Here is a 24942-nt window from a genome sequence, read left to right on the forward strand (position 1 = left end):
CCCCACCAACACCTGGGAGTCCCTGGCCAAAGACCGCCCTAAGTGGAGGAAGTGCATCCGGGAGGGCGCTGAGCACCTCGAGTCTCGTCGCCGAGAGCGTGCAGAAACCAAGCGCAGGCAGCGGAAGGAGCGTGCGGCAAACCAGTCCCATCCTCCCCTTACCCTCAACCACTGTCTGTCCCACTTGTGACAGAGACTGTGGTTCTCGTATTGGACTGTTCAGCCACCTAAGGACTCATTTTTAGAGTGGAAGCAAGTCTTCCTCGATTCCGAGGGACTGCCTATGATGGTGACGGTGACATTTCTATGTAACTCCACTCCTCTGCACTATCCCCATGATCCCTTGATTCCCTTAATATCCGATCAGGAATCTTCGAGCCGCGTAGATTCTGAGAGCTTTGGGGGGGGGCGGCAGGGGTGGCGCAAATCTACCTTGCCCCCGCCCCCCCCCCCCCTGTCCTGTACTTTAATTGTGGTCTGGCTCAGCCAGTTTGTGTAGGCCCGTCGCCCCCAGTTACGGGGCCTACCTACCTTCTGTGTGCGAGTAGCCCTCCGCCGTGACCTTGAACTGCACCAGGATGCCCAGGGCGGTCAGCACAGGCCAGACGCCCAGGATCACCCAGCTGTACCAGCAGACGGGCCGCACGGGGGCCGCCTTGACCCTCTCGTAGACGTACTGCACCAGCAGCAGCAGCTCGATGAAGTAGTCCACCGTCACCGTGACGATGGCGCTGCCGAAGACGGCGGTGGAGAGGACGGTGAAGAGCCGCTGCCACTGCAGGGTCAGCACGGCGAACAGCATGCCGGCCCCCAGCAGCAGGCCGATGGGGGTCCAGACGGTGGGGGGGTGGTAGAACTGCTCCAGGCCCACCAGGACGGCCAGGGCCAGCAGCAGGCCCAGCAGCAGGCCCACCATGAACAGGCCCACACTGCGCACCAGCATGGTGACCAGGCCGCACAGGATGCCGATGCCCAGCCCGATGCCCACGCTGGCCTCCATGCTCAGCTGCGTGTCCAGCACTCGCTCCTTGTAGCACAGCATGAAGATGACGACGGAGCCGAACATCAGGCCGGTCAGGAACATGATGGCCTTGAAGCAGCGGTAGCCTGCAACGCAAAGAGAGAGAGAGAGAGAGAGATACAGTAACAAACGGGGGCCGCAATCTTGCCCGCGGGACAAATGGCGGCGCGTTAACCACTTTCTCCGCGGGTGTCGGTGGGAGCATCCTGACCTCCCTGATAAAGTACAACATCCTCACCGACACCTGGGAGCCCCTGGCCAAAGACCGCCCTCAGTGGAGGAAGAGCATCCGGGAGGGCGCTGAGCACCTCGAGTCTCGTCGCCGAGAGCACGCAGAAACCAAGCGCAGGTAGCGGAAGGAGCGTGCGGCAAACCTGTCCCACCCTCCCCTTCCCTCAACCACTGTCTGTCCCACCTGTGACAGAGACTCTCGTATTGGACTGTTCCGCCACCTAAGGACTCATTTTAAGAGTGGAAGCAAGTCTTCCTCGATTCCGAAGGACTGCCTATGATGATGAAGTGGCCTCTGTGTTAGTCCTTGGTCATGGTCACGGTCGTAGCTCATGGTCTACAGGGCTATAATGATACCCGCCCTCCTGTATGGTTCACCGACGTGGAACATGTACAGCAGACACCTCAAATCGCTGGAGAAATACCACCAACGATGTCTCCGCAAGATCCTGCAAATCCCCTGGGAGGACAGACGCGCCAACGTCAGTGTTCTCGCCCAGGCCAACATCCCCAGCATCGACGCACTGACCACACTTGATCAGCCCCACTGGGCGGGCCACATTTCCAAAACAAGCGCTCTACTCGGCAAGTGAGCCCCAGGTGGGCAGAGGAAACGTTACCGGGATATCCTCAAAGCCTCCTTGATAAAGTGCAACAGCCCCACCAACACCTGGGAGTCCCTGGCCAAAGTGGAGGAAGTGCATCCGGGAGGGCGCTGAGCACCTCGAGTCTCATCATCGAGAGCATGCAGAAATCAAGCGCAGGCAGCGGAAGGAGCGTGCGGCAAACCAGTCCCACCCACCCTTTCCCTCAACGACTATCTGTCCCACCTGTGACAGGGACTGTGGCTTGCATATTGGACTGTTCAGCCGCCTAAGGACTCATATTTAGAGTGGAAGCAAGTCTCCCTCGATTCTAAGGGACTACCTGTGATGTTGATGATGATAGTGATCAAGGGGTATGGAGAGAAAGCAGGAATGGGGTACTGAATTTGCATGATCAGCCATGATCATATTGAATGGTGGTGCAGGCTCGAAGGGCCGAATGGCCTCCTCCTGCACCTATTTTCTATGTTTCTATGTTTCTATAATAGCTCTTAACTTGACTATTCCAACGCACTCCTGGCTGGCCTCCTACATTTTACCCTACCTAAACTAGAGGTGATCAAAAACTCGGCTGCCCATGTCCTAACTCGCACCGAGTCCCGCTCACCCATCACCCCTGTGCTCATTGACCCGGTTAAGCAACGCCTCGATTTCAAAATTCTCATCCTTGTTTACAAATCCCTCCATGGCCTCGCCCCTCCCTATCACTGTGACAGATTAGGAAAAGGGGAGGTGCAACGAGACCTGGGTGTCATGGTACATCAGTCATTGAAGGTTGGCATGCAGGTACAGCAGGCGGTGAAGAAGGTAAATGACATGTTGGCCTTCATAGCTAGGGGATTTGAGTATAGGAGCAGAGAGGTCTTACTGCAGTTGTACAGGGCCTTGGTGAGGCCTCACCTGGAATATTGTGCTCAGTTTTGGTCCCCTAATCTGAGGAAGGATGTTCTTGCTATTGAGGGAGTGCAGCGAAGGTTCACCAGATTGGTTCCTGGGATGGCTGGACTGACATATGAGGAGAGACTGGATCAACTGGGCCTGTTTCCACTGGAGTTTAGAAGAATGAGAGGGGATCTCATAGAAACATATAAAATTCTGATGGGATTGGACAGGTTAGAGGCAGGAAGAATGTTCCCGTTGCTGGGGAGTTCCAGAACCAGGGGTCACAGTCTAAGAATAAGGGGTAAGCCATTTAGGACCGAGATGAGGAGAAACTTCTTCACTCAGAGAGTGGTTAACCTGTGGAATTATCTACCGCAGAGAGTTGTTGAGGCCAGTTCGTTAGATATATTCAAAAGGGAGTTAGATATGGCCCTGACGGCCAAAGGGATCAAGGGTATGGAGAGAAAGCAGGAAAGGGGTACTGAGGTTGAATGATCAGCCATGATCTTATTGAATGGTGGTGCAGGCTCGAAGGGCCTATTTTTTATATTTCTATATAATCTCCTCCAGCCCCACAACCCCCCGAGATGTCTGGGCTCCTCTAATTCTGGCCTCTTGAGCATCCCTGATTATAATCGCTCAACCATTGGTGGCCATGCCTTCTGTTGCCTGGGCCCCAAGCTCTGGAACTCCCAGTCTAAACCTCTCCACCTCTCTACCTCTCTTTCTTCCCTCATGACGCTCCTTAAAACCTACCTCTTTGACCAAGCTTCTGGTCACCTGCGCTAATTTCTCCTTCTGCGGCTCGGTGTCAAATTTTTTGTCTCATAACACTCCTGTGAAGCGCCTTGGGATGTTTAGGGAGGGAGTTCCAGAGCTCCATTAAAGGTGCTATATAAATACAAGTTGTTGTTGTTGTAGACAATGATTTAGAAAAAGTAGTTTTGCTCCTTACTTTTCCTTTGTCTCTTTCCTCTCTCTCTCTTAATCCAATCTTTATTTCCTTCTCTATTAATCTTTCTCTCCCGAATTTGATTCAAATTCACCCGCTGTCCTTCCTCATCGTTCCTCTGTTTCTTTCTCAACCCTTAAATCTTATTTCTCCCCGTTCCTCAATCCAAGGCAGTGTAGCCGATGGCTGTTCCCCTTTCACAGTCCCACAGCCGGGATCGGTTCGCTGAGCGGAGAGTGCGGATCGACCAAGGGAACCCCCTCAAGAAACAACTGTACACAAATGGTCATCACCAAAACACATCTTTAACAGAATGGCACCAGGGCTTGTGTGTTGTACATGTATGTGTGTACGTGTGCGCATGTATGTGAGAGTGTGTACGTGTGTGTGTGCGTGCGTACGTGTGTGTGTGTGTGAGAGTGTGTGTGTGTACATGTGTGTGTACATGTGTGTGTGCCTGTGCATGTACATGTGTGTGTGCGTGTGTGTGTGTACATGTTGTGTGTATGTGTGTGTGTGTATGTACATGTGTGTGTGAGAGTGTGTGTGTGTACGTGTGTGTGTGTGTGTGTGTACATGTGTGTGTGTGTACACGTTGTGTGTATGTGTGTGTGTGTGTACATGTATGTGTGTACATGTGTGTGTGTGTGTGTGTGTGTGGGCCCAGAAGAGGCGAGGGCCCTGGGGCAGCACGGGCCCAGCCCACACTGCGATATGTGCGCACACTAGGCCCGTGCAGCAGAGCAGGTCTCCAGTCCTGGGTAATCCTTGCCACTGGACCAAGACCGAGCTCTGTCAAGCCCCGTGTGGTGGCTGGTGTGCAACGGCCACCCCACGTTAAAAAATCCACGCACAGGCATCTTCCACCTCCTCAATTGGAGTTCAGGACTGGAACATCGGGTCCTTCATTGAAACATCTGTGAACTCATGTGGATGCAAGTCATCCTCGTTCGAGGGACCGCGCATGATGATGACCAGGGCTGAGGAACTTCAGTTACGTAGAGAGACTGGAGAATTTGGGCTGGTTCTTAGAGCAGACCAAAGAGGAGATTTGACAGAGGTGTTCAAAATCACATTGGGGTTTTGATCGAGTAAATAAGGAGGCAGGGGGATCGTTAACCAGAGGGCACAGATTTAAGGTGACTGGCTAAAAGAACCCGAGGGGGAGAAGAGGAGAATTATCTTGTACGCAGCGAGTTGCTGTGATCGGGGATGGGCAATAAATGCCCCAATTGCCAGCGATGCCCACATCCAGTGAATGAATAAATAAAACCCCCAACCCTCCAATGGTCACTCTGCCCATTGCAAGGTGTTGGGAGGGGAGACTATACGATCATTTTATTAGCCGAGGCATAGAATACAAGAGCAGACAGGTTATGCTTGAACTGTATAAAACACTAGTTAGGCCACAGCTAGAGTACTGCGTGCAGTTCTGGTCACCACATTACAGGCAAGATGTGATTGCACTGGAGAGGGTACAGAGGAGATTTACGAGGATGTTGCCTGAACTGTATAAAACACTAGTTAGGCCACAGCTAGAGTACTGCATGCAGTTCTGGTCACCACATTACAGGCAAGATGTGATTGCACTGGAGAGGGTACAGAGGAGATTTACGAGGATGTTGCCTGAACTGTATAAAACACTAGTTAGGCCACAGCTAGAGTACTGCATGCAGTTCTGGTCACCACATTACAGGCAAGATGTGATTGCACTGGAGAGGGTACAGAGGAGATTTACGAGGATGTTGCCTGAACTGTATAAAACACTAGTTAGGCCACAGCTAGAGTACTGCATGCAGTTCTGGTCACCACATTACAGGCAAGATGTGATTGCACTGGAGAGGGTACAGAGGAGATTTACGAGGATGTTGCCTGAACTGTATAAAACACTAGTTAGGCCACAGCTAGAGTACTGCATGCAGTTCTGGTCACCACATTACAGGCAAGATGTGATTGCACTGGAGAGGGTACAGAGGAGATTTACGAGGATGTTGCCTGAACTGTATAAAACACTAGTTAGGCCACAGCTAGAGTACTGTGTGCAGTTCTGGTCACCACATTACAGGCAAGATGTGATTGCATTGGAGAGGGTACAGAGGAGATTTACGAGGATGTTGCCTGGACCGGCGAATTTTGGCTGAGGAAAGATTGGATAGACTGGGGTTGTTTTCTTTGGAACAGAGAAGGCTGAGGGGGGAGACCTTAAAGAGGAGTATAAAATTATGAGGGGCCGAGATAGAGTGGATAGGAAGGACCTATTTCCCTTAGCAGAGGGGTCAACAACCAGGGGGCACAGATTTAAAGTAAAGGGGGTAGGATTAGAGGGGATTTGAGGGGAAATTTCTTCACCCAGAGGGTGGTGGGGGTCTGGAACTCACTGCCTGAAAGGGTGGTAGAGGCAGAAACCCTCACATTTAAAAAATACTTGGATGTGCACTTCAAGTGCCGTAACCTACAGGGCTACGGACCAAGAGCTGGAAAGTGGGATTAGGCTGGGTAGCTCTTGGTCGGCCGGCACGGACACGATGGGCCGAAATAGCCTCCTGCTGTAAATTTCTGTGATTTCTATAAACCTCAAGTCATTGCCGTCCAGACGTCAGTCACTTACCAAAGAAACAGTAAATGACCCCGAAGAGGCAACACATCGCGCAGACCACCGACGGGACAATGTCATACTGCCGGTCAATTTCCTGATCGCAGGCATGGGCTGCATCCAGACCTGTGCCGTGAGTCAAGAGTTTAAAGTGCAAAGTGCGAAGTGGAGAGGACATGGCTCTGCGATGCCTGCGCCAGCAGCCAGTCAGAGCAGAGGTCAGGGGTCGGCGTCCATTCAAAAGTCAGGAAAGCTGGAAAACAAACAGAAGGGGGTCACATACAGAAAGCAGCGAGATATCACGAGGCAGAACTGAGAGACCGGGCCGTGTCCCACCGAGAAACGAGACGGATAGCCTCCCTACTTCTGTAACCCCCTCCCCCTACACCCCTCCCTATCTCTGTAACCCCCTCCCCCTACACCCTTCCTTATCTCTGTAACCCCCTCCCCCGACACTCCTCCCTATCTCTGTAACCCCCTCCCCCTACACCCCTCCCTATCTCTGTAGCCCCCTCCCCCTACACCCCTCCCTATCTCTGTAACCCCCTCCCCCGACACTCCTCCCTATCTCTGTAACCCCCTCCCCCTACACCCCTCCCTATCTCTGTAACCACCTCCCCCTACACCCTTCCCTAGCTCTGTAACCCCCTCCCCCGACACTCCTCCCTATCTCTGTAACCCCCTCCCCCTACACCCCTCCCTATCTCTGTAACCCCCTCCCCCTACACCCCTCCCTATCTCTGTAACCTCCTCCAGCCCCTACACCCCTCCCTATCTCTGTAACCCCCTCCAGTCCCTACACCCTCCCTATCTCTGTAACCTCTAGACCCTACACCCCTCCCTATCTCTGTAACCCCCCTCAAGCCCCTACACCCCTCCCAATCTCTGTAACCCCCTCAAGCCCCTACACCCCTCCCTATCTCTGTAACCCCCTCCCCTACACCTCTCCCTATCTCTGTAACCCCCTCAAACCCCTACACCCCTCGCTATCTCTGTAACCCCCTCCCCCTACACCCCTCCCTATCTCTGTAACCCCCTCAAGCCCCTACACCCCTCCCTATCTCTGTAATCTCCTCCAGCCCCTACACCCCTCCCTATCTCTGTAATCCCCTCCAGTCACTACACCCTCCCTATCTCTGTAATCTCCAGCCCCTTCACCCCTCCCTATTTCTGTAACCTCTAGACCCTACACCCCTCCCTATCTCTGTAACCCCCTCAAGCCCCTACACCCCTCCCAATCTCTGTAACCCCCTCAAGCCCCTACACCCCTCCCTATCTCTGTAACCCCCTCCCCTACACCCCTCCCTATCTCTGTAACCCCCTCAAGCCCCTACACCCCTCCCAATCTCTGTAACCCCCTCCCTCTACACCCCTCCCTATCTCTGTAACGCCCTCAAGCCCCTACACCCCTCCCTATCTCTGTAATCTCCTCCAGCCCCTACACCCCTCCCTATCTCTGTAATCTCTAGACCCGACACCCCTCCCTATCTCTGTAACCCCCTCAAGCCCCTACACCCCTCCCAATCTCTGTAACCCCCTCCCCCTACACCCCTCCCTATCTCTGTAACCCCCTCAAGCCCCTACACCCTCCCTATCTCTATAATCTCCTCCAGACCATACATCTCTATAACCTCTTCCAGCCCTACACCCCTCCCTATCCCTGTAACCCCCTCCAGACCCCACACCCCTCCCTATCTCTGTAACCCCCTCCAGACCCTACACCCCACCCTAGCTCTGTAACTCCCTCCAGCCCCTACACCCCTCCCTATCTCTGTAACCCCCTCCAGCCCCTACACCCCTCCCTATCTCTGTAACCCCCTCCAGCCCTTACACCCCTCCCTATCTCTGTAACCCCTCCAGCCCCTACACCCCTCACTATCTCTGTAACCCCCTCCAGACCCTACACCCCTCCCTATCTCTGTAACCTCCTCCAGCCCTACACCCCTCCATATCTCTGTAACCTCCTCCAACCCCTACACCCCTCCCTATCTCTCTAACCCCCTCCAGCCCCTATATCCCTTCCTATCTCTATAACTTCCTTCAGCCCTACACCCCTCCCTATCTCTGTAACCTCCTCCAGCCCCTACACCCCTCCCTATCTCTGTAACCTCCTCCAGCCCTACACCTCTCCCTATCTCTGTAACCTCCTCCAGCCCTACACCCCCCTCCCTATCTCTGTAACCTTCTCCAGCCCTATACCCCTCCCTATCTCAGTAACCTCCTCCAGCCCTCCTGTGATATTTCAGAGAGCTCACAGCATAAACAGCCTAAAGATGGCAGAATCTTCCAGAAGTTGCCAGTCAGGTGGCCTGTTCCCTTTATTATAAACAGCACTGGCTGCAGTGCCACAGACATCCACAGGTGGAGCTATATATATATTACACTTCTTCCTCCTTAATGAACAAGTACTTATAACAAACAATCATCACACATAACTTGCATGGTTATACATAACAAAAGATACGGACATATTTTGCTATATTTACAAATCAAGCTTAACCACTTGTTTTCTGTTTCGAAGAGGATACCTTCGCTCTCGAACAGAACATTCCAAACATGGTGTCGAATCTAAACTCATTGGAGGCTGATCCTGAGGAAAGTTTTCCTACAAGGGATGCCCTTGATTTCCATTTGAACTCTCTCTAACTTCAGACTGTTTGTCTGCCTGACTCGGGCTCAGACTTAAATTCTGACTTTCTCTTGGATTTGTTTCCAGTACACATGATGTAGGATTTGCTACTGGTGTATCAAAACTATCTGATGCGTCAGAAATAATTGAATCATTCCCACCTTCAACTACTTCCATGTCTGTAGGTAAAATATGATCAATATGAACAAACCTAACCTGTCCATGTTCAAACATCTTGACCAAATATGTCCGAGGACCACATATTTTCAGCACGCTTCCTAGTAACCACTTTAACCATTTATGGTGATGGTTCTTCACTCTCACCTTCTGGTTTAATTTCACACTTCTCTCTTTTATTCTACCTCTAACATGATTCTCTTTCTGTCTTAATTGTGTCTCTTCCAAGGACTGTGCCAAGTTGGTTTTAACAACGAGAATCTGGTTCGAGGCTGTCGTTTGAGAAACAACTCTGCTGGTGTTCTAGTTGTGTGAGGAGTATTACGATACGTAATTAGGAAATAAGCCATTTTGTGGTCCAATGACAACTGTTGTTTCTTTGGATTTAGATCCAACATCTGTTTGATGAGGGCACATTTTACAATTTGTACAGTGCGCTCTGCGGTATCATTTGAACATAAGAACATAAGAACATAAGAATTAGAAACAGGAGTAGGCCATCTAGCCCCTCGAGCCTGCTCCGCCATTCAACAAGATCATGGCTGATCTGGCCGTGGACTTAGCTCCACTTACCCGCCCGCTCCCCGTAACCCTTAATTACCTTATTGGTTAAAAATCTATCTATCTGTGACTTGAATACATTCAATGAGCTAGCCTCAACTGCTTCCTTGGGCAGAGAATTCCACAGATTCACAACCCTCTGGGAGAAGAAATTCCTTCTCAACTCGATTTTAAATTGGCTCCCCCGTATTTTGAGGCTGTGCCCCCTAGTTCTAGTCTCCCCGACCAGTGGAAACAACCTCTCTGCCTCTATCTTGTCTATCCCTTTCATTATTTTAAATGTTTCTATAAGATCACCCCTCATCCTTCTGAACTCCAACGAGTAAAGACCCAGTCTAAATCAATCTATCATCATAAGGTAACCCCCTCATCTCCGGAATCAGCCTAGTGAATCGTCTCTGTACCCACTCCAAAGCTAGTATATCCTTCCTTAAGTCAGGGTGGTATGGTGGAACCTTGGTATGTTTCACACCATTTTTGCTCGTGAATTGTGCAAATTCTTCTGAACAAAATTGTGGTCCATTATCCGAAACAATTTCTTCAGGGAGGCCAAATGAAGAAAATAATTTTCGTAAAATGTCCAATGTTTTACTTATTGTTATTTTCCACATTGGAAACACCTCAACCCACTTCGAATGGTTATAAATCACAATGAACAATTGTTGTCCTTCTAGCTCAGCAAAATTGATATGTAGCCTTTGCCACACCCTGGGAGGCCATTTCTATGGCTGTAATGGTACTGATGGTGGTTGCTTGCTTACCGATTGACATGCCGTATACTGACTTACGATGTACTCTATATCTTTATCAAGACCTGGCCACCATAAGTAACTGCGGGCAAAACTCTTGGTCAAGCACATTCCCAGGTGGAGGAGTCCTAATAATTTGGACCTGAATTTATTTGGTATAACCACTATTGCACCCCACATGATACAAACTTTATCGACTGATAATTCATTCCTACGAATGAAGAATGGATGAATATCTTTGTCTGTTACCTGGTTTGGCCATCCATTTACAATATACTCATACACAATTGACATCACTGGGTCACGTTTGGTTGCTCTACCAATCTCTTTAGCTGTGACTGGCAGTTTGTCCATGTATGAAAAATAGAACACGGGTGTAACTTGTGATGGGGAAGGCAATCTAGACATAGCATCAGCAATACTGTGATCAGCTGATCGTCTGTATTCAATATCATACATATATGCTGTCAAAATCAAAACCCATCTCTGCATTTGGGCTGCAGCTAATGTTGGAACTGGGGACTTTGAATGGAGGATTGCTGTCAGGGGCTTATGGTCCGTAACGATGGTAAACTTATGACCATACAAGTATTTGTGGAACTTCTTGACCCCAAAAATTTATGCCAAAGCTTTCCTTTTGATTTGCGCATCATTACGCTCACTGGCACTGAGAGTGCGTGAAGCAAAAGTAATTGGTCTCTCCTCTCCACTACGTGATACATGAGAGATTACTGCCCCAACTCTATATGGAGAGGCATCACATGCTAGCTTAATCTCCTTAGATACGTCAAAGTGAACTAACGTGGTGCTCTCTACCAATTTACTTTTACACTCCTTGAATGCTGTATCGCATTCTTCTGACAACTTCCAATGGACCTGTTTTTTTCAATAGTTCATTCAGTGGATGTAATACTGTAGCCAAATTTGGTAGGAACTTCCTATAATAGTTCAAAAGACCCAAAAATGATCGAAGTTCAGTGACATTCTTGAGAGTGGGTGCATTTCTGATTGCATCCAGCTTTCCCATGGTTGGATATAAACCATCTTTGGCTAATCTGGACCGTAAGTACTCCACTGAGTTTTGAAATAACTCACTCTTGCGAGCAGACACTCGTAGTCTGTGCTTCTCTAGTCGTTTGAGGACTTCATTCAATATGTTATTATGAATTTGTCTATTTGGTGCTGAAATTAGTATGTCATCTAAATAACATTCTACCCCTTCAATACCTTGCAAAATCTGGTTCATCACCCCTTGGAATATGGCAGGGGCGGAAGACACTCCAAATGGTAGCCTATTACATTGATATAGGCCTCGATGAGTATTTATAGTCAAGCATGACTTGGACTCCTCATCTAGTTCAAGCTATAAGTAGGCATTCGTAAGATACAACTTTGAGAAAATCTGACCACTTGTCAGTATTGTGAACAAATCTTCAATATTCGGCAATGTATTGAGGACATTACCCTCTCGAACCTGGTTTCCGGTTACTTTATAATCACCACACAATCTTACCTTACCATCTGACTTAGGTACAACAACAATGGGTGTAGCCCATTTACATCGATCTATCTTACAAATAATGTTCTCAGTCTCCAATCTTTTGAGTTCTTGCTCAACTTTTTCCTTGAGTGCATATGGTACGGAACGTGGCTTGTAGTAAACCGATCTAGTGTCCTTCGGTACCCTGACACTCGCCTTGAAGCCTTGGCTCGGACTGCCCGTTTCACAGAACACCTTCGCATAATTCTTGATGACATCATCCTTTGATGCAAATCTCGTATCAACATGAAAAATCTCACTCCGATCCAGCTTCAGTGATCCCAACCAATTTCTTCCGAGTAAGGCAGGCTTGTCTCCTTTCACTACTATTAGAGGCAAGTTCTGAAATTGATCCTTATATTTCACCGGTACGGTGATATGACCTACCACAGGAATTTTCTCTCCCGAGTAGCCTCGCAGCTCTATCTTGGATTTCTCCAATGGGAAATTACGCAAGTTGTCGAGGTATAGCGACTCCGGTACTACACTCACAGATGCACCCGTGTCGATTTCCATGGGTATCTTGAATCCTGCAACATCTATGTGGATTATGATACTTTTCGAATCGTTGTTAGTTAACCTCGTACTCCTGATGATGTTTAGCTCTAACATCTCCTCGTCCTGTTGTTTTTCTTCCATGCTATGTAGTCTCTGTGAATTTCTACTTATAGCTTTGAAAACCGGTTTACCCTTCAGTCGGCATGCCTTTGCAAGATGCCTGCAGACGAAACACTCTGCCTTCACATATGGACAACTTTGAGCAATGTGTTGTCCCAATAGCAGGAGTTCAATGCTCTGTTACCATTGCCAATTTCTGAGACTATTTTACTTTTACTTTTAACCTGCAGGCGATTCACCTTGGTTATCTGATGACTGAAAATAGTATGAAATTCTCGGGAATATTGGTCGGCCATGCTCATTGACATAGCTGTCTGACAAGCTAAATCAAAAGTCAAGTTAGGCGTTGTCATTAACTTTCTTATGATCGCATGACTTTGCATCCCACAAACAAAACGGTCTCGCAATGCTCGGTCCTGAAAGTTTCCGAAATTACAGTGAATAGATAGCTTTTTTAATGCTACAATGTACTCACTGATATTTTCCTCGGTTAACTGATCTCATATTCCGAAACGATAACTTTCAGCAATTTCCAAGGGCACGGTGCTATAGTGCCGTTCTAATCTGCTTTCGAGTTGTGTCCTTTGGCTTGTCAGGCACAAGCAAATTTTTCAGGGTTTCATATACCTTGGGCCCTGCTTCAGTTAAGAAAATAGCCCTTTGTCGTTCCAATACCACCCAGTTATGGTTTTCATCATTGGGGACTTTGATGATATTATTTGTGGTGAAAAACATTTTTAGCTGCTCCACATACGCTCTGAAACTTTCACGGTCACGTTGAAATTCCCCCAAACAAATGCCCTATTACCCCCCATAGGCGTCGCCATCTGGACTCTGGCAATTCAAACACGTGTGCTTGTAATTTGCCTCGGATTTGTAGCTGTTAATCAGAACAGAGAAGCTCTCAAAGTCACTCTGTCGGCTGGCTGAATCTTCCACCAACAAAAATTGCAGCTTGTTTTATCTGCTTAATCCCATTTTTGCCGCCATTGTGATATTTCAGGGAGCTCACAGCATTCACAGCCTTAAGATGGCAGAATCTTCCTAAAGTCACCAGTCAGGTGGCCTGCTCCCTTTATTATAAACAGCACAGGCTGCAGTGCCACAGGCAGCCACAGATGGCGCTATATACATTACATCGACACCCCTCCCTATCTCTGTAACCTCCTCCAACCCTACACCCCTCATTATCTCTGTAACCTCCTTCAGCCCTACACCGCTCCCTGTCTCTGTAACCTCCTCCAGCCCTACACCCCTCCCTATTTCTGCAACCTTCTGCAGCCCCTACAATGCTAGCTAGCTCAGTAACCTCCCCAGCCCCTGCACCCCTCCCTATCTCTGTATAACCTTCTCCAAACTCTAAACCCCTCCCTGTCTCTATAACCCCCTCCAGCCCCTACAACCCTCCCTATCTCTGTAATCCCCTCCAGCCCTACACCCCTCCCTATCTCTGTAATCCCCTCCAGCCCCTACACCCCTCCCTATCTCTGTAATCCCCTCCAGCCCTACACCCCTCCCTATCTCTGTAACCTCCTCCAGCCCCACAGCAGCCCTGCGATATCTCTGCATGTAATATACGCACTGTGCGTATGCACACAGGCTGGTAGAGCTGTTGGGTTGTGAGTGGCTTAGCCAGTCAGGTAATGTTCAGAAGACTCAATAAAACCCCAGCCAGTTGGGTTCGGGGGATCCACGATGAGGCAGGTGGTTGTGAGCCTGGTGAATGAACCGGTAACGTGTATTGTGATTGTTAAACCTTTGCTAATAAAACAACTAGTTCTTAATAGCAATGTATTTTAAAACAAAGAACCCATGAAGCAAATGCATTACATTACGTTCCTCCAATTCTGGCCTCTTGAGCATCCCTGATTTTAATCGCTCCACCATCGGTGGCCGTGCCTTCAGCTGCCTGGGCCCCAAGCTCTGGAATTCCCTCCCTAAACCTCTCCACCTCTCTCTCTTCCTTTAACACTCCCGTTATAACCTACCTCTTTGACCAAGCTTTTGATCATCTGTCTTAATTTTCCTTATGTGGCTCGGTGTCACATTCTGTTTGATAATCCTGCGAAGCACCTTGGGACATTTTACTGCATTAAAGGCGCTGTATAAATATTGAATCAAAATTGTGCTCAAAATCATGAGGGGTTTGGATGAAGTGAGAGGCTGTGTATAAAAGCATGCTGTATACAAACTGGAGAAGCTGGGATTGGTCTCCTCAGAGAAGAGAAGGTTAAGGGGAGATTTAACTGAGGTGTTCAAAATCATGAGGGGTTCTGATAGAGTAAATAAGGAGAGACTGTTCCAGTGGCAGGAGGACACAGATTTGAGGTACTTGGCAACAGAACCAGAGGCGGAGAGGAGGAGAATTATTTTTTAACGCAGCGAGTTTTTGTGATCTGGGAGCAGATTCAGTCATAACTTGCAAAAGGGAAATGGATAAATACTTGAAAAGAATAGATTGTTGGGGCTATGGGGAAAGAAAGAAAGACTTACATTTATATAGAGCCTTTCACGACCACTGGATGTCTCAAAGCACTTTACAGCCAATGAAGTACTTTTGGAGTGTGGTCACTGTTGTAATGTGGGAAGCGCAGCAGCCAAGTTGCGCACAGCAAGCTCCCACAAACAGCAATGTGATAATGACCAGATAATCTGTTTTTTAACAAAGTTGGTTGAGGGATTAATATTGGCCCCAGGACACCGGGGAGAACTCCCCTGCTGTTTTTCGAAATAGAGCCATGGGATCTTTTACATCCACCTGAGAGGGCAGACGGGGCCTCGGTTTAACGTCCCGTCTGAAAGACGACACTTCCGACAGTGCAGGGCTCCCTCAGCTTTGCACTCGGAGTGTCAGCCTAGATTTCTATTGTACTCATGGCCTGAAGTGGGACTTGAACCCACAACCTTCTACCTCAGAGTCAGGAGTGCTGCCCACTGAGCCACAGCTGACACTGGGGAAAGAGCAGGTCGAGTGAGATTAAATGTATTGAATATATTTAAGGCGGAGATAGACAGATTTTTGAGTGATAAGGGAGTAAAAGGTTATGGGGAGCGGGTGGGGAAGTGGAGCTGTGTCCATGATCGGATCAGCCATGAACTTATGGAGGGGCCAGGTGTCCTACTCCTGCTCCTATTTCTTATACTCTTATGTTCTTTCAAAGAGCCAGCACAGACACGATGGACCAGATAGCCTCCTTCTATGCTGAGAAGAGCTGTACAAGAAGAGGGGAGGTTCCCAGGAGCGTACATAAATCATAAGAACATAAGAAATAAGAGTAGGCCATACGGCCCCTCGAGCCGGCTCCGCCATTCAATAAGATCATGGCCGATCTGATCATGGACTCAGTTCCACTTCCCTGCCCACTCCCCCGAACCCTTTACTCCCTTCTTGCTCAAAAATCTCTCTATCTCCGCCTTAAATATATTCAATGACCCAGCCTCCACAGCTCTCTGGGCCAGAGAATTCCACAGATTTACAACCCTCTGAGAGAAGAAATTCCTCCTCATCTCAGTTTTAAATGGGCGGCCCCTTATTCTGAAACGATGCCCCCGAGCTTTAGACTCCCGCTCGAAGAGAAACATCCTCTCTGCATCTACCCTGTCAAGCCCCCTCAGAATCTTATGTTTCAATAAGGTCACCTCTCATTACTTCTAAACTCCAATGAGTATAGGCCCAACCTGCTCAGCCTTTCCTCATAAGACAGCCCTCTCGTTCCAGGAATCAACCTCGTGAACCTCCATTGCATCGCCTCCAATGCAAGTACATCCTTCCTTCGATAAAGAGACCAAAACTGTACGCAGTACTCCAGGTGTGGCCTCACCAATACCCTGTACAGTTGTAGCAGGACTCCATTACTCTTATACTCCAAACCCCTTGCAATAAATAGAAACATAGAAACATAGAAAATAGGTGCAGGAGTAGGCCATTCGGCCCTTCTAGCCTGCACCGCCATTCAATGAGTTCATGGCTGAACATTCAACTTCAGTACCCCATTCCTGCTTTCTCGCCATACCCCTTGATCCCCCTAGCAGTAAGGACCTCATCTAACTCCTTTTTGAATATATTTAGTGAATTGGCCTCAACAACTTTCTGTGGTAGAGAATTCCACAGGTTCACCACTCTCTGGGTGAAGAAGTTCCTCCGCATCTCGGTCCTAAATGGCTTACCCCTTATCCTTAGACTGTGACCCCTGGTTCTGGACTTCCCCAACATTGGGAACATGCCATTTGCCTTCCTTATTGCTTGCTGTACCTGCTGCCTTGTTCTGTAATGTTTATTTGGTTTTTGTGTAATAAACTAACAGTTGGGTTTAAGCCGAAACGTTGCGTTACTTGGAGTCCTTCCTGTAATTCCCGAGGTCTATGAATCAAAGTAGAGTGGGAAACGAACACCCGACGCTGCGTGCTAACTCTCTGTGTTTCCTGCACAGGGTCACCCTGCGGTGATGAGCTGTACGAGACCAAGGGGCGGTTCCCGGGAGGAGGCACTCACCTGCTCGATGCTGCAGCCGGTTTGAAGCGCTCCCGGGGCCTCACTGTGCAGACGTTGCCCGCAGTGAGGGCACTCCCGGCACGGTCTGCGCTGGTGTGTGCCCAGCGTCCTCGCCAGCCCACCGCGCCCCGGCGTGTCTCATTGGGCAGCCAGAGTCGCGGGCGGTCCTGGTCCTCGGTCGCTGACTCGCGCGAGCGAAGATCTCCGGCCGCTGATCTGTTTCAGGTTGGCCGGCTGACAGCGACCTCTGGAAAACAAAAAAAAAACCCACATCGTCGATAGATTCTGGGCACCTGGACATCTGGTTTCTCTTCCATTTCTCTCGACCAGGGCGGGGGTCGGGGGTCGGGGGTTGGGGGTCGGGGGTCGGGGGGGGTGGGTGGGGGATGTTTGATGAGCGTGTGCCGCCAGTCTTCGCCAAATATGTGTCGCCCATTGGCAGAAGGTGAGAACCCTTCTGTAACGTTTTTCATCCTCGTTACACTGTCACTTTGCAGGGAGACTTATTCTGTCTCTAACCCCGTGCAATACCTGCCCTGGGAGTATTTGATAGGACAGTGTAGAGGGAGCTTTACTCTGTATCTAACCCATGCAGTACCTGCCCTGGGAGTGTTTGATGGGACAGTGTAGAGGGAGCTTTACTCTGTATCTAACCCATGCTGTACCTGCCCTGGGAGTGTTTGATGGGGACAGTGTAGAGGGAGCTTTACTCTGTATCTAACCCATGCAGTACCTGCCCTGGGAGTGTTTGATGGGACAGTGTGGAGGGAGCTTTACTCTGTATCTAACCCCGTGCTGTACCTGGCCTGGGAGTGTTTGATGGGACAGTGTAGAGGGAGCTTTACTCTGTATCTAACCTGTGCTGTACCTGCCCTGGGAGTGTTCGATGGGACAGTGTGGAGGGAGCTTTACTCTGTATCTAACCCCGTGCTGTACCTGCCCTGGGAGTGTTCGATGGGACAGTGTGGAGGGAGCTTTACTCTGTATCTAACCCCGTGCTGTAACTGCCCTGGGAGTGTTTGATGGGACAGTGTAGAGGGAGTTTGATTGTGCATTTTGCCCATCTCACTCCTACTTCACGCTAACCCTAATTATTCCAACATGTATCATCACCACATCCCCCTATTCAAACGAGATGAGCACAGGGCCATCACAATGTGACCCGAGCAAGTTAAGTGAGAACTGAGGAACCTTAAGATCCGTCCTTGGTTAGAACTTCCAATTGTGGAACCAGCAACAGACGTTTCTCAAGCTCCTTATTAAACAGTCAGCCCCCACCCTCCTCCGACAAACCACGTGAGGTACCAGGACCTCACTGATTAGATTTGTTCCCACTCTGTAATTAATTCAATTTGCAAAGTGTAAGAATCCAACACTTGGGAAATCATTAATTTGTAGAAATTTGCATAAATTTGCACAGATTAATGAAGCACGATAATTATCAGATGAGAGCATTGCTGTCGAAATGACAGTGCAAATTATTTTCGTTCCGGCGAAGCCATTTGCATTTTCCCTCGGGACGCAAGTGTAATCTCTCCGAATTCTTTCGTAATCAGGTAAGCGTTTATTGCCTGCAATCTGTGAAGGAGGACAGAGCTGCATTTCCACTGCTGAGCTCTCGCAATGCTCTCCGCAAATCATCGTTGGTGAACGGACGCAGGAGGCTGTCGTTTTACGCACAGCAAGATCGAGTGTATTGTGCACAGTTTTGGTCTCCTAACCTGAGGAAGGACATTCTTGCTATTGAGGGAGTGCAGCGAAGGTTCACCAGACTGATTCCCGGGATGGCGGGACTGACATATCAAGAAAGACTGGATCAACTGGGCTTGTATTCACTAGAGTTCAGAAGAATGAGAGGGGACCTCATAGAAACATATAAAATTCTGACGGGGTTAGACAGGTTAGATGCAGGAAGAATGTTCCCAATGTTGGGGAAGTCCAGAACCAGGGGTCACAGTCTAAGGATAAGGGGTAAGCCATTTAGGACCGAGATGCGGAGGAACTTCTTCACCCAGAGAGTGGTGAACCTGTGGAATTCTCTACCACAGAAAGTTGTTGAGGCCAATTCACTAAATATATTCAAAAAGGAGTTAGATGAGGTCCTTACTACTAGGGGGATCAAGGGGTATGGTGAGAAAGCAGGAATGGGGTACTGAAGTTGAATGTTCAGCCATGAACTCATTGAATGGCGGTTCAGGCTAGAAGGGCCGAATGGCCTACTCCTGCACCTATTTTCTATGTTTCTATGTTTCTATGAGTGAGGAGCGATTTGCCGGCTGTCCAGTTAGTCTGTCGGAGCGGGGGCGGGAAATCCCTGCTCCTCTTCGAATACCGACCCATCACCTTTAACATGGGTCGGACAGGTGGGGACGTCTGTTATATATGTACACTGTGGATATACTCTCTGTGTAGTCACTGTATAGTTGCATAAGATGGAGACTTGTTTACCGGAGGTACCATCAACAAGGTTCACACTGTATACACTATGCTAGCACCACCAGAGGGCGCAACTGGTGGAGGCCCAGGAGTCACCTGTACACCACAAGTACCCAGGTATAAAAGGGAGTGCACCATGTGGTATCCTGACTCTGGAGTTATATTAAATGGACTAAGGTCAATACAGTTCAAGTGCAATACTTTGCCTCATGGAGTCATTATCAGAGCATCAAAAGACATAACAACGTCGGGTTATGAAGCCTCTGAATTCGGCGCTCCCTCAGGTAGGGTTGCCAACTCTAGTTGGATGTATTCCCAGAGGTTACGTCACGTGACCTCCTCCTGCCCTCCGCCCCCCCCCCCCTCAACACTCCTTGCCATTGGCTGTCCAATCTGCGCATCCCTGAATTTAATCGCCCCCAACATTGGTGGCCGTGCCTTCAGCTGCCTGGGCCCTAAGCTCTGGAATTCCCTCCCTAAACTACTCCGCCTCTCCATCTCTCTCTCCTCCTTGAAGACTCTCCATAAAACCTCCCCATTTGACAAAGCTTTTCCGTCACCCGTCCCAATATCTCCTCAGGCAAAATTTTGTTTGATATTCGCTCCTGCGGAACGTTGCCTTTCACCACGTTAAAGGCGCTATATAAATGCAAGCTGTTGTTGTTGTTCTCCCCTGGGAGAACGGATGCACCAACGTTAGTGTCCTCGACCAGGCCAACAGCCCCAGCATTGAAGCACTGACCACACTCGATCAGCTCCGCTGGGCGGGCCACATTGTCCGCATGCCAGACACAAGACTCCCAAAGCAAGCGCTCTACTCGGAACTCCTTCACGGCAAACGAGCCGAAGGTGGGCAGCGGAAGCATTTCACGGACACCCTCAAAGCCTCCCAGATAAAATGCAACATCCCCACCGACACCTGGGAGTCCCTGGCCAAAGACCACCCTAAGTGAAGGAAGAGCATCCGGGAGGGCGCTGAGCACCTCGAGTCTCATCGCCGAGAGCATGCAGAAACCAAGTGCAGGCAGCAGAAGGAGCGTGCGGCAAACCAGACTCCCCACCCTCCCTTTCCTTCAACCACTGTCTGTCCCACCTGTGCGAGGGACTGTGGCTCTCGTATTGGACTGTTCAACCACCTCAGGACTCATGTTAAGAGTGGAAGCAAGTCTTCCTCGATTCCGAGGGACTGCCTATGATGATGATATGTACTGGCCCCAGAGGAATCCTTAGCCAGACTGTTAAAGTGCTCGCTGAACAGCTCGACACCCCAGCGGTGGGCCGTTATCTCAGAGGTTGTCAACACGAGGGAATCAATCGAGGATCGGTCAGTGGTCAATGGAGGTAGCTCTATCGCTCGTCCAGCACAAGCAGCAACCTGTCTGGTCTGACAACCTCCGGCCAGGAGCAGAGGACACAGGTCCTGCCCAGCACAAAGAGCTTCATTCGCCTTCCGTTCTGTGCAGCAAGCAATTGAGAAAGCAAATGGTTATGTTGGCCTTTATTACAAGAGGATTTGAGTATAAGAGTAAAGACGTCTTACTGCAATTATATCGGGCCCTGGTGAGACCGCACCTGGAGTAGTGTGTACAGTTTTGGTCTCCTTACCCAAGGAAGGATATACTTGCCATTGAGGGAGTGCAACGCAGGTTCACCAAGCTGATTCCTAGGATGGGGGGATTGTCCTATGAGGAGAGATTGAGTAAACTAGGCCTATATTCTCTGGAGTTTAGAAGAATGAGAGGTGATCTCAGTGAAACAGACACAATTCTGAGAGGGCTTGACAGGGTAGATGCAGGGAGGATGTTTCCCCCTGGGCTGGGGAGTCTAAAATCAGGGGTCACAGTCTCAGAATAAGGGGTCGGCCATTTAGGACTGAGATTGAGGAGAAATTTCTTCACTCAGAAGGTGGTGAACCTTTGGAATTCTCTGCCCCAGAGGGCCTTGGAGGCTCAGTCGTTGAGTACATTCAAGGCAGAGATCGATAGATTTTTGAATATTAAGGGAATCAAGGGATATGGGGACAGTGCAGGAAAGTGGAGTTGCGGTAGGAGATCAGCCATGATCTCATTGAATGGCGGAGCAGGCTCGAGGGGCCGACTGGCAGACTCCTGCTCCGAATTCTTATGTTCTTGTGTTTGAAAGGAAACCAGATGAGTACACGAGAGAGAAGGGAACAGGAAGATACGCTGTAAGGCAGTCGAGGCTGGATTTTCGGTTGGGGGTTTTGTCGGGCAGTAATGGCGGTGGGGCGGTAAAGTTTCCGCCGGGAAATGGTGTCTGCAGCCACAACATTCACCAGCTGGGCCGTGAGTGTGGGGCGGAGCGCTAAGGGAGGCATTGCACACCTCTCTTACAGCGCTAGGCCCGGCTGAGCAAGCGGAAATCCTCGCGCTCAAGAGCCGGCCTGGGAGCTCCCTGAGAGAAAATAAAATCGCCCCCCTCCCCACCAAAAAAAAAACATTCCCAATACCTTGCTCACCCCACATAAAGATAAAATGGCAAAAAGTAAAAATAAACGTAAACAGTCAGACTGACCTGGTGCAGACATTCCTTCCCTCACCGCCGCCGCGAGAGATCGGACCGCCCGCTTTCCCAGGCAGTCCCACTAGGGGGGGGGGGGGGGCGCTAGAGGGTCGACGTCCAGCACAAATCGAGGTGTTGTCGAAACCGGTGGCGTTGCACACCGGCTCGAAGCTCCCGGGCAGTGTTGCTCCGTGTCCCCAGCAAAACCACCACCTAATCTCCCGGCGGGGCGCTGGAAGCTGGCTGGCCGCCCGCCCAGAACTCATTTGCATACCAGTCACCGCCCCTCCGGAGCGCCAATAAAGGCGCGTGCCCAACGGAAATCCAGCCCTTGGAACGGAAGGTGACTCGTGTGGCGTATAAACAGCGGCACAGACTAGTCGCACTGAATGGCCTGTTTCTGTGTGCTGTATATTCGATGCAAGGTCGCACAAGCTAGGCTTGTATTCCCTTGCGTTTAGAAAGGGCGATCTGATCGAGGTGTTTCAAATGTTCATGGGATTCGATAGGGTGGATACACAAGAACGTAAGAAATAGGAGCAGGAGTCGGCCATTTGGCCTCTCGAGCCTGCTCCGCCATTCAATAAGACCATGGCTGATCCGATCTTGGGCTCAGCTCCACTTCCCCGCCAGCTCCCCATAATCCTTTACTCCCTTATCGTTCAAAAATCTGTCGATCTCCGCCTTAAGTATATTCAATGACCCAGCCTCCACAGCTCTCTGGGGCAGAGAATTCCACAGATTTACAACCCTCTGAGAGAAGAAATTCCTCCTCATCTCAGTTTTAAATGGGCGGCCCCTTATTCTTTGACTATGTCCTCTAGTTCTAGTCTCCCCCATCATTGGAAACATCCTCTCTGCATCCACCTTGTTGAGCCCCATCATTATTTTATATGTTTCGATAAGATCACCTCTCATTCTTCTGAACTCCAATGTGTATAGGACCAAACTACTCAACCTATCCTCATAAGTCAACCCCCTCATCTCCGGAATCAACCTAGTGAACCTTCTCTGAACAGCCTCCAATGCAAGTATATCCTCATTAAATACGGAGACCAAAACTGTACACAGTACTCCAGGTGTGGCCTCACCAATACCCTGTACAGTTGTAGCAGGACTTCCATGCTTTTATACTCCATCCCCCTTGCAATAAAGGCCAACATTCCATTTGCCTTCCGGATTAATTGCTGTACTTGCTGTACAGAGAAAGCATTTCCTCTGTTGGGGGGTGTCCAGAACGAGGGGACTTCTTATTATCAGAGCCAGGTCATTTAGGAATGAAATCAGGAAGCAATTTTTCACATAAATGGTAGTGCAAATCTCAAACTCTGGGCCCCCAAAAGGCTGTGGATGATGGGGATCAAGTGAGCTTTCAAGAATGAGATCAATAGATTTTTGTTGGGCAAGGGTACCATGGGTTATGAAGCAAAGGTGAGTAAGTGGAGTTGAGGTACAGTCCAATCATTATCTCATTGAATGGCGGAACGTGGGGCTGATTGGCCTGCTCCTGCTCCTATGTTCCGACTGATCAGACTGAGTGGCGTTTTTACCGTCGTCAAACACAGCCAGGGAGAAATGAATGCTCCTGCTAGCCCCACAGAAACCTCTCCAGCCATTGCTCATGGCCATCTTCCAGACTCTATTCCCCCCTTCGCAGCCTCGACCAGGCCAACATCCCCAGCATGGAAGAACTGACCACACTCAATCAGCTCCATTGGGCGGGCCACATTGTCCGCAAGCCAGACTCGAGAATCCCAAAGCAAGCGCTCTACTCGGAACTCCGACAGGGCAGGCGAGCCAAAGGTGGGCAGAAGAAACGTTTCAAGAACACCCTCAAAGCCTCCCTGATAAAGTGCAACATCCCCACCGACACCTGGGAGTCCCTGGCCAAAGACCGCCCTCAGTGGAGAAGTATCCGGGAGGGCGCTGAGCACCTCGAGTCTCGTCGCCGAGAGCACGCAGAAATCAAGCGCAGGCAGCGGAAGGAGCGTGCGGCAAACCAGACTCCCCACCCACCCTTTCCCTCAACCACTGTCTCTCTCACCTGTGACAGGGACTGTGGTTCCCGTATTGGACTGTTCAGTCAACTGAGAACTCATTTTTAGAGCGGGAGCAAGTCTTCCTCGATTTCGAGGGACTGCCTATGATAATGATGACAACCCAGTATTGCAATGTCGAACTCGCCTCTTCCTCTCGGGGCGAGCTCAGGGGGGGGGCGGGGAGGGCACTACGCGGCCTCTCCGTGTGGCGATGACGTGTTCCAAGGGCCTCCCCCTTTCTTTACAGGGGAGGGAGAAGCCGCAAGTTTGGCAGGGCTACGGATGGAGCGCCACTGGGCTGCCGTGGACGCGAGGGGGGGGTGGGGCCGGGGTGTGCCGCGGCCCCAGCCTGTCACCAACACGGAGTGACGTACTGCGCCATCGTGGTACGGACCCCCTCGCAGACTGTTCAGCCACCTCAGGACTCATGTTAAGAGTGGAAGCAAGTCTTCCTCGATTCCGAGGGACTGCCTATGATGATGATATGTACTGGCCCCAGAGGAATCCTTAGCCAGACTGTTAAAGTGCTCGCTGAACAGCTCGACACCCCAGCGGTGGGCCGTTATCTCAGAGGTTGTCAACACGAGGGAATCAATCGAGGATCGGTCAGTGGTCAATGGAGGCAGCTCTATCGCTCGTCCAGCACAAGCAGCAACCTGTCTGGTCTGACAACCTCCGGCCAGGAGCAGAGGACACAGGTCCTGCCCAGCACAAAGAGCTTCATTCGCCTTCCGTTCTGTGCAGCAAGCAATTGAGAAAGCAAATGGTTATGTTGGCCTTTATTACAAGAGGATTTGAGTATAAGAGTAAAGACGTCTTATTGCAATTATATCGGGCCCTGGTGAGACCGCACCTGGAGTAGTGTGTACAGTTTTGGTCTCCTTACCCAAGGAA

At 49.9% G+C, this 24942-nt stretch overlaps 1 protein-coding gene across 12 annotated transcripts in view; it reads right to left on the reverse strand.

Moving 5' to 3' along the window:
* tmem198ab (transmembrane protein 198ab) overlaps window positions 1-24942 on the reverse strand; it is a 235954-nt gene that overhangs the window by 50102 nt on the left and 160910 nt on the right. For 9 of the 12 annotated variants that reach the window (XM_070875186.1, XM_070875184.1, XM_070875182.1 and 6 more), the window contains 3 exons: window positions 17051-17297; window positions 6300-6537; window positions 532-1107 (listed from right to left, as the gene is read on the reverse strand). In XM_070875186.1, the coding sequence (XP_070731287.1) occupies window positions 532-1107; window positions 6300-6462 (739 nt within the window). In that variant the 5' untranslated portion in view covers window positions 6463-6537; window positions 17051-17297. The remainder of the gene's footprint in view (window positions 1-531; window positions 1108-6299; window positions 6538-17050; window positions 17298-24942) is intronic. The other 3 variants (XM_070875191.1, XM_070875189.1, XM_070875188.1) reach the window with 1 other exon arrangement.

Source organism: Pristiophorus japonicus, chromosome 3, assembly GCF_044704955.1.
Source record: "Pristiophorus japonicus isolate sPriJap1 chromosome 3, sPriJap1.hap1, whole genome shotgun sequence".
Classification (NCBI taxonomy): Eukaryota; Metazoa; Chordata; class Chondrichthyes; family Pristiophoridae; genus Pristiophorus; species Pristiophorus japonicus.